The sequence below is a fragment of the Pelecanus crispus genome, chromosome 2, assembly GCF_030463565.1.
Source record: "Pelecanus crispus isolate bPelCri1 chromosome 2, bPelCri1.pri, whole genome shotgun sequence".
NCBI classification, from domain to species: Eukaryota; Metazoa; Chordata; class Aves; order Pelecaniformes; family Pelecanidae; genus Pelecanus; species Pelecanus crispus.
This window is the reverse complement of record NC_134644.1, coordinates 58,727,272-58,744,324: the sequence shown is the minus strand read 5'-3', so window position 1 is coordinate 58,744,324 and position 17,053 is coordinate 58,727,272. Positions and strand designations below refer to the sequence as shown.

The 17,053-nt window shown below is 41.0% G+C and overlaps 1 protein-coding gene across 1 annotated transcript; it reads left to right on the top strand.

Annotated features, from left to right (window-relative positions):
• Positions 1–1,042: 1,042 nt before the first annotated feature.
• On the top strand, positions 1,043–13,686 carry INHBA (inhibin subunit beta A). The gene is given in 3 exon segments (XM_009481209.2): positions 1,043–1,364; positions 1,367–1,834; positions 12,800–13,686. Coding segments are annotated over 3 exon segments (1,677 nt in total).
• Positions 13,687–17,053: the final 3,367 nt, after the last annotated feature.

Below are 17,053 nucleotides of genomic sequence, written 5' to 3'. Positions count from 1 at the left end.
AATACCTTTTCACTGCAGAGCAAAACCCTCACGGGCATAAACTGGCAAGGGTCTACCAATACTGGTTGAAACTCCAGCTCCTAGCAGTGTTTTAGATTGCTTTTCATTCCCGATGTCTTATTCTAATATTATGATTGCTCTGTGTCGTTTAAATGAATGAAACAAAAAGTGCCTTCTAATAACAATGGGCCAAATGTAGAAGATCTTACTCAGCCTTCACTCAGACAGAATTATTATTGGCATCGATGAGGGATTTGCCTGAGTCAGGAGCGGTATGATTTGGCCAGATGACATGTAACACTTTTCACCTTCAAAGCATTTTTCAGACATCACTTGATTAACCCCAAACCTAAATATATCTGCCTGAGAACTTCTAGGCACAGACTAGCATAGAAGTAGGGATATTTCTGGTGTGAGCGCACTACCTTAGCATGTCACAGATATGTGCCGTACCAACTCCTGCTTAGGCTTTCAGTGCCTGAACGTGTAGTGCAGCTGGAGAGTATATCATGTATTATAATAGCCCTCCAAACAACAGTGTTATTTTGCTCCTGTCAGATCTCTTGCCAGTGTTGATAACCTCCAGCATTTAGAAGTGAGCAGAAAAGATCTTTTCTCTTCTACTCAAGGCAGAATAACATTCTGCCCAAAATACCTGGAGCCCCTGCCCTCATCCCCATCTCATTCATAAGCTATTTAACATTTCCTGCTATCCCTAACAATACCAGGCAGGACCAAGAGCAAGGTGCTTGTTAATAAAAGGTTTCACTCTTTTCATTCATTCATGTTTCCTCTGTTTAGTTAAGCCAGTGATACTGTTGAAGGAATAAAACAAACAAAACAAAAAAAAAAAAAAGAAAGAAAGGGGAAAAAAAAGGAGGGGGGGGGGGAATGACAGCCGGGGGGAGCCAGGAGGGTCAAATGGAGAGGAAAAAAAAAGAAAAAAGTGTAAATTTACAGGAATGAAAAGAGATTTTGGAAAGGGGGGAGGGCAGAAACCACGAGTAGTGATATTTGAAGAGAGGTGTGTGTTAGGGGAGCAATGAGCATAAGGAAGCCAGCCTGCCTGTTCCTCCCCCTTCCTAATCATAGCCTTTACTCACAGACAAAACTCCCTCCCTCTCTCATTCACTCACTCACTTTAGGCCAATCCGTCCTCTCTCTCTCTCCCCCTCTCTCTGTGTCTCTCTCCTACTCTGAGACAGAGTCAGAACTCTTCTCCCTGACAGCCACAAACATCTACAGCACTTATTGCATTCAGAGAGGGAACCTGCAAACAAAACTTCACAGAAAACTTTTGGTTCTTGTTCCAGAGAATTTGCTGAAGAGAAGGAAAAACAAACAAACAAACAAACAAACCAAACCAGCCCCAAAAAAACTGTGCGTGAAGGGGGAGGAAAAGCAGGGCCTTTTAAAAAGGGAATCACAACAACTTTTGCTGCCAGGATGCCTTTGCTTTGGAAGAGAGGATTTTTGTTGGTGCTTTGCTGGATTATAGTGAGGAGTTCCCCAACCCCAGGATCCGAGGGGCACAGTTCAGTCACTGACTGTCCATCATGTGCCCTTGCCACGCTCTCAAAGGATGTGCCCAGCTCACAGCCTGAGATGGTGGAAGCAGTAAAGAAGCACATACTGAACATGTTGCACTTGAGGGACAGACCTAATATCACCCAGCCGGTGCCCAAGGCAGCACTTTTAAATGCCATCAAAAAACTCCATGTGGGAAAGGTGGGAGAGGATGGTTATGTGGAAATAGAGGATGATGTTGGAAGAAGAGCCGAAATGAATGAAGTTGTGGAGCAAACCTCAGAAATCATCACTTTTGCGGAATCAGGTGAGTGCTTGAAAAACAAAACTGTAAAATATCCTTTGTGCCAGAACTGCAATTAACTTCTTTTCTTTTCCTCAGCAATAATGTTTTCTGCAAGGTTGTAGGATGAGACTTGGGGGAAGGGAGAAGGAGGAATGGGATGGGGGGGACAGGACTCTGAAGGAATTTGATTTTTCTGACTTAGTCTTGGCTACAGATTACACTTGCTAAGCACAGACAGCCACACAGGGAGGAAGCTCTCTAACCAATCTTGAGCAGAAAGTCAGGCTGCAGCGGGGTCCTCCAAACTGTGCCTGTGAAGCCAGAGTACTTGCAGTAAAGTACTGGATTGCAGAGCTGATGGTGAAAGAAAAAGGGCTGAAGCCTTTTGGGGAGTTTATCAAGACAGAAAGTGAGCTGCAAACTACTTGAGAAACAACCCTTTCATGTAAAAATTATAGTGGAAGTTATAAAAATCAGATGAAGCAGCTTTAATTTTTAGAAGTGAGAGGTGTTTTTTTTTTTTTCTTTTTTAATTTAACGCAGCATCTTTGGCAATAAAGAGTTGCAGGGACTGTCAGATGACTTCAATAGAACCGGACAAGTTGCTGCAGCTGATCCAATTTGTAATGCAGACTTCTGCATGCTGGAAAAAAAGATTCTGTTCCTAAAACGCTCCTGCCAAAAAAATGCAACCTTGGTTGGGTGTATTTTGAACTCTTTCACAGTTCTGTTTTCCCTAACTCTTATACAGTAAGAGCTCAGAATATAGGTATTTACTAAGTAATGGCTTAAGACTCACACCAACTGCCTATAGGAAACAGCTCTAAAGTTGTACTTTACTGTCTTGTTCCTACATGAATAGGACCAGAACCCGTTTTAATTCAATGTATATGTATGTGCATATTTATCTGTTAGTATGTGTGAATATGTTTATACATGCATCAATAACAGTATCTTGCAATAACTCTATCATCTAACTAACAGCAACTTTTTATGATGCTGTCTAGCCAAAGCATTTCTCCTGTTGCCAAGACGGTTTTAAAAGAATGTCATTGTTTTGTTTGGTACAGCATATGGTAGGCAAAGTATGCAAAGGAACTCCAAGCATTTTTGTTTAAAAGTTTGCTGCAGCAGTATAAACAATTAAGACAACACTCAGAGTTTCCAGTCCTGAAAACCTGTTGACTCAGATGTTCTGTTTGCAGGGAAGCCATGCACAAGAAGTGTGCATGCTTTTAAGAGCAGACATTCCTCCTGGCTGTCCGATTTCCAACTGTACAAGGAGCCCGTCCCTTTGGAGTCCTTGTCAATATACACATTATCAGTTCTTTCAGTATAAAAGCTCAGGCTTTTTGTTTTTTCCATCCCCTCCACTTCAGAAAGCAGGCAGAAGGTGTCAATGCCAGTGGTCGTTAGAAACAGGGGTGGCTCAACGTTAGTTTAGAAATGAGTTTTTAAAAGCTATCGATGAGTTGGATTCCCCACCTGGTTTTCAGCAGCTCGCTCTGAGCACAGTGAAACACATATGGCATAAGCAGTGGTTTCTCTTCACTGTGTGAGTCCCAATCATTTGTAAACACATTATTGTCTCTCCTGAGCTCTGACACAAAGGAATTTGGAATTTGATATATGCCTACTCAGTACGACACCCTCCAACAGCGGCTCCTGAAGCCATTGGCTCTCAGGGTCACGTGAGCAGCGAAAATCGTGCCATTGCCCACACGCTGGCCAATAGTCCACCCAACCGATCCCCCCTGCTACAAACTACCCAACACTAGCACATCACTTTGATTTACATAGCATTGTCCTACCACTGCTAGCCAAATTAAAATAAGGAGAATTACGCTATGGAGTTGCACAGCTGAAGGACAGGGGCATCCACTGTGTTCCCATGCCTTTTCTACCCTGCTGCCATCCTTCACCTTCATGCTAAGCCCATCCCAGAAGCCAAGGCAGGAGGGCTGCTCTGGCCTTTTTTCCCATACCTGCTAGGCTTTGATTTGAGAAGAGGGAGCAGCAATAAGCAACCTAGAAACTGAGCTCTAGGGTTTGGGCTTATAATGGAAATGATACTCCACTCTGTGGAGTAACTTCAGACTGCTAAAACATATTTTTCAACTATAGCCATTCATATTTGGTGTTTTGCTAACATCAGAGGATCTACCACACTTCACAGGTGCCAATGCTGCAACAACTGAAGTAAACTCTACCTGGGATCTCTTCCACTCACGCACCAGCAGTATCGCATGTCAAATATTAAAGCAGTATTATTTTGCCTGTTGAGGAAAGTGAGGCAAAAAGAAGGCAAGTGACATGTCATATATAAAGTATGAGTTAAAAAGACAGGAACAGAATACAGCCACATGGACAGTCCCCACTATTCACTCTGTGGGAACTGAGAAGAGTATGGATAAGTTTAAAACACCAAGCAGGAGAATAAACATGTTCCTCTCACAGTCAGGTTAATGTTCTTCCTATTTATAACGTGAAATTTGCTCTGTCTCGAAAGAGGGCCATAGGAAATCAATGAAAATGAATGGAAACATCTCACGTTATATCAAATAAAGGTCTATGGAAAGAGAAATAAGACTTCAGGCTTTTTGCTCCTTTGGGTATGACTTGACATAAACCAGCCATTCCCCCTACCTTTCAGAAGCCACATTTACTACTTGCCTTCATAAAAAAGTAGTATTTCCATCTTTCATCAGCCATATCCTCAGACATACAATGAAATGGAGTGAATGAGCAAACCGTGCCCTGTGCACGTGACTCTGGCTTGAGACTGCTATTTTCTAAAATAGACCAAAATTCAAATGAGCACAGGCTTCAGACAATTAGAGGGGAAACTAAATGCAGTGAACTTGTCTGAAGCACAGGTGTAGTTATGTCCAGGAAATCAGCAAAATAGTTGGCAGGTAGTTTTCACAGCTAACAAATCCAGGCAGATCTTTGCAAAACTAATGACCGCGAGTATTGGGCAAAAGGTTACAAATGCACCCTACTGTCCTTTGGCACTCTTACAAGTAAAACATGAAAATGATTTTCTACTTGCATATCAAACTAAGATTACTAACCTCGATTAGTTCTGCTACGAGGGTAGCTGTGCCAGAGCTCTGTGGGTTACTTCAAGGTCTTAAAAATAGTCTTTTGAGGAGAGGGGTCATATAATTTTGTGACAAGCAAATCCAACAGCTTCTATAATTGAGATACCCAATGCTCATAAAATATGGTTGGCTACTAACTCTTTCATTATTTTAAGTAGATAGCTTATTAGGCAGACCTGGGTTTTTGCCAAGTGAATTTGATCCTGGCAACTAAACTACCAATGAAATGGGTTGCTAACATCAGCCCCCGAGAAGATGATAGGAATTACTGGATGGAAATCCTGAAATCCAAAGGCTTATCGTTAAGAGAACTGTCAGGAAAAAAATGAGAAGTCTGACAGCTATTTAGACTGCTTCTACTGTTTTGTATCACTTCATACTGAATTCAAGGTGAACAGACTTGATCATGTGATGCCTCCTTTCATGTGCAGATACATGTGTGTACAGACTCATGCCTTTTCCTAGGAAGATACCTACTCCTATACATCCAGGCTGGTAGTTCAGGAGGAAAAAAAGGATGGGTCACTTATGCCTCTCTAAATCATTTCATTGAAAGCAAATGTATTTAATGGTACAGATATCCGTGCTGAATAAAGAATGGCCACGAGAGGGCACACTCCAAAGGCTTTTTGCTCCACGCCAGGCAACCTTCCTGCAAGCTCCTATTTTACCTAATTGGATCCTGAATCCCAGAGATCTTTATGCTTATCTGTAGCTTCTCTGAGTGGAGCTCTTGTTTCTCTATTCTAGTTTATTTAAAAGGCAGAGATTCACCGGAGTGGAAGACTGTAAGTAAAATAATGCAGGCAGGAAACAGGCGAAGGGGAAAAAGATAAATGGAGGGATGCTACAAGTTCTGGAAATCTAGCGAGATCAGAAATTATCATTATTATTTTTTACAAGATACTGAGAAATGTGACCGTGAATCATCATCTGAGCTGATTTTCTCACATCTTTTTTTAATGCGGTCTCCTTGGCTTTTAGAAATAAAGCCTATTTCCCCCCTTGATTTTTTTTTTCTCTTTAGCATACTATAGCAAAGATTTCAAGTTTAGCAAAACAAAGCAAGTTACTTCCAGACGAAGAAAGCCATTCTGTATTAATCTGTTTCATTGTAACAAAATGTGAGAATTCAGGCAGGTTGGTTGGTTTGAGAACAACTTGAGAAAGCACAGATGAATCTGAGAAGGTGGGAAACAGTTTTGAAAAAGACACCTGAGAGAGAAAGTACTGTATGTGTCCATCTCTATGTGTAGTGATGCATACAGTTTTGTATGCAAATGCAGTTGGGAATATCAGAATATGCATTTGCCTGTATGAATGTAAAAGTGCACATATGTCCATATGTACGGGTATGCCAAGGCAGACATACTTACATACCCATGGAGCTGTACCTGCATCATTGTAATATGATAAGTATGCGCATTTTTGTGCTCCCCTGTGTGCAGGATGTATCTACACTGCATATGTGTAAATGATTCACGCCGAGTTCTTATATCTAGATATGTCTATACGGGTATGAAAAGGCAATCTCATTTAATGCAAGAGCTTTGCAAGATTGATTTAGGATTGAAGCTTACTCTACTGGAAGCAATTGGAAGTTTTGCTATTCATTTCAGTGGGTTTGGGATTTGGGCCTCAGTGCATACAAATTAAATATTTTAATGAAAACAGACTGGCAGTTTCTGATCCACTTAATTTTAGAATTTACAGCAAATTATTACAAGTATGTACAAAAAAAATTGCTCTCTCTTTTATGAAAGACAAAGGCTTGGTGTTGTTTTTACCTTGAAATACGTTATTGGTGCAAGAAACCCTAAACTTTGCTTAAGCTATTTTAGATGTAAATGCAAAAATCAAGTAACAAAAAACTTCAACCAAACAAACACCTTTTTTGTTTCTAAATATTTAAAGCCATGTGGGGGAAGGGCTTTCAATTTGGAAAGAACTCTAGGCTGTGGATGTAAAGTGCTTCAAAATAGCAGAGAAGAGTCAAGGTTCACCAGAACTGAATTATTTCACATTCTGAATGACCTTGTCAATGCCCCTTCGGGTTAACTTTTCAAGAAAAGGTATTTAAATAAGGTTGCTGCTGCTTTTTCCCCCATGAATGCTTGGGGAATAGTTCTTTTTCCTGGTTTTTTTCTTTGGTTCATTTTTTCTTACAACAAAAATCTCCTTTTGCCGGCAGCAAAGGGTATATGAACATAAAGATAAGGTGTTTGTTATTCGTGTCATAATTGCTCCTCCCTTTTTAAAAGGCAACAGTCAGGCAGTCAGGGAGCAGGAACGAAAGTACACAACCTGGATGACCAGTCACATACAAGGGGTGATGAATAGTTAGAATAAATCATTTGCCAGTGATCCATAGGCTGAAATGCAGTCACAGAAACGGCCACTGTCTAATCGCAGTAATAACACATTTGTAATAATCAGTCTGCCTAGGGGATAATTGCCAGACCATAACAGTGCTAAATTCACTGAATAAATTCTATGCTGTGAACAATTCATCTAACTCTAGTGGTCACTCATTAGTAAACATTTTGAGCAATTATCTCTCAATAACCATGCTCTTCTCTGCACTCTCTTTAGAGGAACCTTTCTAGTAACCTATTTTTTTCTGTCTCCTGGGGAACGGAAATGAGAAGTAAAGAGAAGGATGCTTTTGAATGTAATTACAGATTGGCACGCAGTACAAATTCCCCCAAAATCTAAACATAGGCAGTAGTAAAGTTAGCAACTAAAAAAGGAAAAAAAAGCTTGCTTTGTATGGAAAAACAGTTCACTTACAGTATAACGTAAAAACGGTTCAAAATTAAGCAGTGGTGAAGCACGGAAATTTAAAGTAACAGCACCTTCTTACACCATGAACATTTTTCAAAGGAAAATTTAAATACTGTGTGTTAAGAGAAATTAAGAGTAAGTCACATTATAATGTCAGGAAGGATAATCACTTTCATTATGAAAAAAAAAGCTTTAATCATTTAACAGCATATGGTTTAAAAAAAAAGTAATTTTAAGTATCTTAGCATTTTACTCAAAAAAAGATCCTCTTAATTGTATAGCTTAGACCCTACCTAGTATATATATATAGCTTGAACTAACAGGGTTCAATCTTGAATCCCGCTGAGAATTGCAAATAAATGAGCTTCAACTGCATAGTTAAAGCCAACGATACTGAAGGAAGGATCCTTAGCCTCAGAGGAAGACCATGCTGGACCTGCAGGCTCCTGCTGAGAGCCCAGCAGAAGCTACCCCACGCAGGGCTGCCTGCACCAGTTGCCCCACGCCTGGGCCCACAAAGGCTCTGCCAATCCCTCCACGCTCTCCTGGGCCGTGCCCATCACCAAGTGCTGCTTGAGAGCAGGTACCGAGTGCAGAGTCCCACGTGTGAGTCCTGAACAGCCCTTCCAGAGGTGGAGAGGAAGGTACCTGTGCAGGCACCCCGCTGCTTGCATGTTCAGGTTTCTCTCCTAAAAAGGTGTGCGAGCACTACTGAAGAGAAAAACAGATACGAGCAAACTCTCATGCTATATATACTGATGCTACACTTTCTTTCCATTCAGTAACTCCTTCCATTAAACCTTTTACCATATATGCACTACTTCTTAGGGCTTGTATTTTTAACCATTTCTCACAGCATTTGCCGGTGTCACTCGCGCTGCTAGACTGCTCCCTCGGCATCACAGCCCTCTTCCTGGAAGGGGCTTTGCTCAGCGGTAAAGCAGAGAGGCGGCCTCTCCAAGGCTTTGGGAAGGGGAGACGAGGAAAAGCAATCAAAGGGGGCCCGAAGTAAGCCCTCGTCTCCTTTTTCAGCTGCTTTCTGCTATGATAACAATCCAGGCTGTTGACATCGCCGTTTATATGAGCATGGAAGTGATGAAGGCATTACCACTGTTGGGCTGTGGGTCTTTCCACAGAAGTCAGGCAGGAGGAGCAGGATGATTAGAAATGGAAAAAGACCCTTGCAAATCAGCTGTGGCAGATGAAAAGGCAGGACAAGAGGATAAACAAAGTGTAATCATGGAAGTGATACCACCCCCAACTTTCAGGAAGGTCTCCTTTTTACTTTCAGTTAGATGCACAGTATATATTTCCAAAGCTTTGAACCTGGTCATTAACTCAGACCAAAAAGGAAAGACTGCTAAATCGCTAAGCAATATTTCAAGAAAATGAAATACAGCGATTTTTTTTTTTTTTTTTTGTCTCAGAACACTTAAAGAATTTGTTTTATTGTAGGACTGAACCTTTTGGAAATAAAGATCCTGTTATAAAGTGAATGTGTAATCATAATAAGCCAGATCCAGAGATCTCAATTCAGTTTTACCACAGGGCCAAACTCTGATTTCAAAATGAGCTTGTCTGAGCATAGTGACCTCGTAAAGACTGCAGGATTCATACCATTTGTGCTGTGTGATCGTAACAAACTAGTTGTGAATGTGGAGAGAATTCAGAAAAGCTTTGGTTTTTTCCAAATGTGAAAGCATGCTTTTTATCCCCAACTTTGCACCATTCCCAGTCTCCTTCTAAAAAGATCTGTGAAAGGGAAAGGGTTTTTTTAATTGCTATAAAACCTTTTATTAGCTATGCAGGTTTGAGGACTCAGGATTTTGTTTCGTCCAGAAATATTAGGCTCATATAAGCTTCCTGCATCTTTTTCCTTCAGAATCTGAATCAACCTTTCGTGTGTGAAAATGTAGCTAACCACATCCAGAGAGGCTGTTATTGTAGCTAACAACCTACAGGGAGGCTGTTATCCCTGTATAAGGACATCTTACACTACCTTGCTCAAGCTCACGTTTCTCAAGTGAAGAAAGAGCAAGTACTTGGGTACTTTCACTGTACTATTCTAATATTTTTAGTAATGAGGAAGAATTCAACTTTCACACATACAGGAACATATGAAGAACTAATTAAGAGAGTTCTTGAGGTCCTGTTTCTTTCATGTAATATCTGTCAAAAAGAGTGGCTGCATTGCTACGCTTCTGGCCAGTGCATAAGGTAATATGAATATTTACTGTTGGAGATACGTCACTTTGTAACTATTTTCAACTCCCACTAGCATGGAAATAACAAAATGTGAAATATCATGCATTAGCACTTAACAGCATTAGGTTATTCTGAACACGGGGCTGTCTGGCTTTTCTGATCAGATGGGCCATACAGCTTCTTCCCCTGCTGAGACAGGTCTGCACACCCCGGCTGCTTTCTTCGGCGCTCATGACTGGGCCAGTTTTCCATATTCATGTCCAGCACAGCTGATCTGCTCATGCATAAGATCCCTCCTAGAGCCAGAACTGCTGTCTGTGCACAGCTTGGTACCTCAGGAACACAGAGCAAGTTTTGCGCTTCCCAGCAATATATGCCTATTCCCTGCAGCAGTCTGTGAGCTCTGGGGAAAGAGAGCGGTTGGGAAGGGGCTGCTGGTGCCAGAACAATTTCTGCAGCTTGGTCTAAACCATCTTTTCCCCCCCCCCAAAGGTTTCCTTGGGTAGGGACAGCAAGCAGAAGGGATTGGATGGAGAGTCTTGGAGACGGCAACCCACTCCTGGCAGGTCACCTGCCTTCAGGTTCCCCTGAAGCCCAAGGTCCCCCTCAGAAAGGGTTTTCAGGACTGTGCCAAGTTAGAAGCTTGTTTTAGAAGAGAGAGTCAGGGGGAATGAAGCCACAGGCTGGATGGATGGTCCTCACAGGCCTTAGAAGTATCCATTCTCATAGAGAACACTCTTTATAACATCCCTACATACAAGGCAACCAGCCTCTTCGACCAGACTTCCTTTGGACTGGAGGAATGTTATTGTACATCTCCTCATGCTCTGAAACCCGTGCAGAAGTGGGATTAATGCCTATCACCTGCCCTCTGCTCCAACACAACCGGCAGCTTTTCCATAGTTTCATTTCCAGAATGGAAAAAAATAGTGTTAGCTGGTAAGAGCTGACTAATGAGCTTTCAGTCATTATTCAATGACTCTTATTTAAAAAATAATAGAAAAACAGTAACTCCACCATGCCTCACAGTACTGGTCAGCTTGCTCTGTCTTTTCTATAAGCCACTTCCTTTTCTAAGGCACAGTCCCACTGGCTCATGTAGCTCCCTGAGAAATAAATGTAACTCACTTTGGAGAGTGGCATCAGCAAAGTCTGTGAGAAGCAGTTAACACAAACCATGTGTTTCCCTATCTCAGTGACAGTTCAAGTCTACAATTTCATACTCTCACTTAGAGGGAAAACAAAAACAAAATGCTGTGCCCTTTGGCCACTGTAATTCAGAAATACCTCTTTCTTTGGCCTGGGAATGCCACCAGGGAAAGATGAATGTGTCAGTGCCAGGACTTCACAGAGAAGGAAAGCAACAGGTAGCTCAAAGGACAGCACAGCTTGCCTACAGACTTTAGAAATCAGGAACTCCTGAATTTGCAAGTGAATACGGGATAGATGTCTCTTGTGATTTTGCCCCACTTCTGTCTCACCTGAGAATGGGGGAGCAGGGAGATGGTCAGAGAGCCTGTACTAGGGGAGTTCAGTGGCAATGGAAAGCAAGGAGGAGAGCCTTGCTGCCATGAGAGCAATTTTTCCTGTATGTGTCCAACCACTTCAGTTTTGATCACCACTTGCCCTTTTTAGGGTGCAAAGTTCTGGTTCCCTGACAAGCAGAACCACTGCACAGAGAATTGGGTCAACAGCCATGGGTAGTTCAAGAATAATATCAACGACAAATTGGTAATTATGAATACTGCTTCTGTCTCACTAAGGTCAGATACCTGTGCATTTCAAATTTGTGACCCCTGTCCATCCTGGCCTCCATACTGAGAAAGAACAAAAGATGCCAACATGTCTTTTTCTTTTGTCAAGAAAATAGAAAAGTACCTCTCTTAAAAAAATAATACACCACCTCCCCCCCCGCCAGCTAATTCATTCTCTCTTAACTTTTTCATGCTCTAGTGATCAAATCATTAAACAGCCCTCATTATTCATTCCAACTTCTGCCAGGGATATGAGCTCTGTATCAGAGAAACACCCCCTCACCATCATAATCATCATCATGACATCTCGGCAAGTTGATACAATTATGCCAGAGAACCATCCCCATAATTATACAGTTCTTTAGCTCATTTCTCAGTGTATTCACCATTACTATAATCACAGCGAGTACAGTGTGTTAAATTAAGAACAGGATCTACAGCTAACATCTCACAGGATGAAGAGTCTGCTTGCCGCAATTCTGCAATTCTTTACAATATAACTTTGCAAACCTCTCAAAGCTGAGGCTCATATTTTAGTATTTCTTTGGTTTTGAAACAATTGACATTTACACCTCATTTTAAGATGCATATGAAGAATGGCATTTTACAGAGGGAGAAAGGGCAGACCTTGTTCCCGCATAATTTCCGAAGTATTGCCGAAGAATTGGCAGGGCTGGAACTCACTCCCTAACTTTAGCTGTTAGGCACAGATTTGTATGCGTATGGTACATACAGTCATGGACTGTCATCACAAAAGCATTTTTGCCTTTCAGCTAACAGTGATCACAAAGACAGCTTAGGCAAATGAACTTTTAGCAGCTACTGATGCTTATTTGCCATGAGATGCTTTACATAAATGACTATATCATTACTATAACAAAATGCTTTGGTTAAGATATGATACCGGAAAACAACAGCCAAAGAAATACTTTTCTGAAGAGAGAATTTTCACAAAAGACAAACTGAGGAGGGGATGGGGTCAAGGAAGGTTAGAACAGAAGAATCATAAAAATTTAAAAAGCCAAGTAGGAAACGTAGGGAACTTCATGCCTGTGGCAACAGTAACAGAATTCTCTGTAACAGAATGTGAGCAGACATACTAACAGGTTCTTCCTGTCTATTTCCATTTACCAAATCAGGCACAGCCAAGAAAATGTTGCACTTTGAGATTTCCAAGGAAGGCAGTGAATTATCGGTGGTGGAACACGCTGAAGTGTGGCTCTTCCTGAAGGTCTCCAAGGCCAACCGGAGCAGGACAAAAGTCACCATCCGCCTGTTTCAACAGCAGCGGCAGCCCAAAGGCAACTCTGAAGCAGTAGAAGATACGGAAGATGGGGGGCTGAAAGGTGAAAGGAGTGAGACTTTGATTTCGGAAAAGGCAGTGGACACCCGTAAGAGCACTTGGCACATCTTTCCTGTCTCCAGCAGTGTCCAGAGACTCCTGGACCAAGGCAAGAGCTCTTTGGATGTGCGGATTGCCTGTGACCTGTGCCAAGAGACAGGAGCCAGCCTGGTGCTACTGGGCAAGAAGAAGAAAAAGGAAGATGATGGGGAAGGGAAAGAAAAAGAAGCTGGAGAATTCACAGGAGAAGATGAGAAGGAGCAATCACATCGGCCCTTCCTGATGATGCTTGCCCGGCACTCAGAGGACCGCCAGCACAGGCGGCGGAGACGAGGCCTGGAGTGTGATGGCAAAGTCAACATCTGCTGCAAGAAGCAGTTCTTTGTCAGCTTCAAGGACATAGGATGGAGTGACTGGATCATTGCACCTACAGGTTATCATGCCAACTACTGCGAAGGAGAGTGCCCCAGCCATATAGCAGGCACATCTGGTTCATCATTATCTTTCCACTCCACTGTCATCAACCATTACCGCATGCGGGGCCATAGCCCCTTTGCCAACCTCAAGTCATGTTGCGTGCCCACCAAGCTGCGGCCCATGTCCATGCTCTACTACGATGATGGCCAGAACATCATTAAGAAAGACATACAGAATATGATTGTGGAGGAATGTGGCTGTTCATAGACGCATGTGTGCGCAAGACCCTTCTCGTTGAGAAGAACATGTATCAAAAGCCCAAGAAGAGGAAAGACCGGACATGGTATAACCTTTTTTGAATGAAATAATCATCAAAAATAAAAGCAAAATCAAAAGCGAGGGAGAGAAGAGGAAAAAAAAAAAAAGACTTACGGAGGATCAGAAAAGACTTCAGCTATAAAAAGGAAGAAAGCTTCATGAACCCGGGCTTGAATGAGATACGTCTGAATGGCGGTATGGGTTGGGGATTTATTTCCCCTTCCTTTCAGTATGCTCTTTATCTTATCGCATAGTATATTAAACATTAGTTATTACTAGGGGAGTTATGTTCCCTCCCTTAGTTACCCATCAGTTCAAGCCATGGTAGCAGCTCATCTAACCTGCAGCAATTTGGACTAAGTCCAAAATGTCATTGAAATTCCTTGAAAAGCCATGTGTATGAACACTACATTCACTGGCACTTTCCCCCCAAATTTACTGAGGAACTGAATGGGTGTGTAGTGTTTGTGTGTATATATATATGGCTATGTATTTATATACATATCTCTATACATACAGACACTATACACATACATATACTTAACATTGGTAAAGGGACAATATTGTGCAGGTGTATACACCTTCATCTTCTGCACTACATTTACAAAAAAAAAAAAAAGAAAAAAGGAAAAAAGAAAAATGAAGAAAAAACAGAATAAAAAAAAGAACGAATGAAAGAATAAAAGTTACATTTTGTAAAGGTGCTTACAATGTTAGAACTATGCAACCTAGTTGGTTTGAAACTGTTTACCTGCGAAAGAAAGAAAAAAAAAAAACAGAAAGACTTTTTTTAAATGGAAGTAACTTGTTTTAAAAAAAATTCTTCAGTGAGAGATACTTGAAAGGAACATGTTTGTCCAGTTACTGGAGCCAAACATTTCTATATTTTGTAAAAAAAAAAATTTTTAATCGTTTACTATTTGCACTACAGTGGTGTCTGACCTGTCTAATCCTTATTTAACAAATATTTGCAAGGGAGGGTGGTTGGGTGTGGGAGGGGTTGAGAGCTGCACTTATTGTGAGCTATACAAGAACTGCTACAGCACACAAAATAGCTATTTTTATTATTATAATAATTATTATTATTTTGTACCTTAAAACTGATAGACACATACACCAAAGACATTTGTGCAAGCCTCTAAAAAGTCTGTTTGTGGTTGGTACCATTCACCTGTAATAAGTTAGGGTTTGAATTAAGGGTCAGTGGGTTGATTACATTCAGGCTAGAATATCTGTTAACCAGTTAAATTCAAATAGTGCCCTCAACAGAAAATTGCCATTTGAAGTAAGCCCAGAAAAGCCCTGGGATTTGGATCCAAGGTGCTCGGATCCGAGGTCCATCTGAGCATAATTGTACTCTTTTGCATGTACAACACTAAGACTTGTCCCTGATGAGCAGCAACTGTGCATTGCTGGGAAACAACTTTATACAAGGGTTATACATATATATATATATGTATATATTTCTGTATGTATATATGTATGTATACACAAAGTATAAGCACTTCTGGCTTCACTTTAATGTTCTTAAAACAATGAATGTTTGTGTGCAAAGCACAGTATGTTAAAAGATTGTTTGTTTGTTACTACCAAGTAGGAGGCTACATGTTCAAAATGGTATTTGTGTGAGAGAAACCTGAAGTGCTGGTGTACACTTTGAAAGTCTTGATGTAAAATTGCAAGCAGCTTTGGGCCCTGCCCACCATTGCCCCTGCAAATATACAGAAAATGGCAGTTGTGGTAGGATTTCTATTTGAAATCTTCAGCGAAAGACTGGCTGTCTCAACCACCACCCTCTAGCATGACAACTCTTAATGGGTTTGCACGTTACCTGTAAGACCTAACTTTCAGTGTCAACACCTAACCTGAAGGGTCCAACCCATAGGGCATAGGTAGATAGTTTTTTTAAAAAAATTCTATCACTGTCATATTTAAAAGAATGTTAAAGTTACAACATTTGTCTTTGGGTAGGGGGAGATGATAAGAGGGAATGGGAGAAACCTTTAGGCCCTGTTTACACTGAGTTTGATGACGCTGAGCCTGAAGCTTCAGACTCTCACAGGTTTGCAGGACCAAGCCCCTGTTAGCTACCTTCTGATGGGACAGGCTTCAAAATGCCTCTCAGAAAGAAGCACTAATGTGGCTCCCCACCTTGTTGAGAGCACAGTCTCTAAAAAACAATTTAAAAAAAAAAAAGATAGCACAATTTAACCCGGTCACATTGGCTAGGGACAGCTTGTTAGCACCTTCATGGCGAGAACTATGTTTAAACAGTGTAATCAGGGCCTTCATTTTTTGTCAGCCAAAACTGTTTGTGTGTGCATGTGTGCGTGGATGTTCTCTGTGTGTGCATATGTACATGCGCCTATGCGCATGTCCATATTTGTATGTATCAATAGAGATTAAAAAAAAAAAGAAAAAAGAAAGAAAAAAGAAAGAAAAAAAAAAGCCCTTTCCTCCGTTGAATAGATATCAACATACATGCTTATAGCTAAGTTTTCTACCTAATTTATTCCACAGTATTTAGATTGCATAGTACAGCTAATGGGTTATACATTTATGTACTTTTTATACAATGCATTTTTTTACAGACTTGTTTGCAATTTGCAAAAAAAAAAATTAAAAAATTATAATAATCGGGTAAACACTAAATTTGTCACTAAAGTATTCTGTAAAATATCAAGGCTTTCTGATTTAAATTATTTGCAGAAATTTGTTGGGTTTTTTGTGTTTTCTTCCTGGGGAAAGGGAGGGATACCAAATGCTAGTAGGGAAAAAAAGAAAAGAAAAAAAAAAAAAGATGCACAACTAATTTATCTTTATAACTTAAACAAACCAAGTTCCTGACCCTGCTTCATTTGAAGCGAGTGGTAGAATTACTGTTGATTTTTCTAGCAGTAGAGCCAGGCTCTGGAACAGCAGGAGCAAGGACATAGTCTGTGACAGTTGTTGAGGAGAGTACCTTTTATTTCACTGGGCTTTAGACTTGGCATTAAAATTGGATGCATACTGTCCCAGAACCCTTACTCATGTCAACAGGCTCTTTGACATCTACTGGTCTCCTTACAAGAGTAGTAAAACTACTTACACGAGTAAAGGTAAGCCAGGGTAAATCACAGATTCCTTTTGCTGTGGGCAATGTGAAGGGAGAGAAAGTATTTGAATGAATGGCACCATACCCAACAGTTTAATTCAATTATTTAAACCAGGCTGCTTGCATCATTGATCTCTGAACGTATTGGCAAGAGAAGCAGGTGAGATGTCTCACGTTAGTTAAAATTATTCTCAAGCGTGATTAGTTAGAGAGCATTGGAGA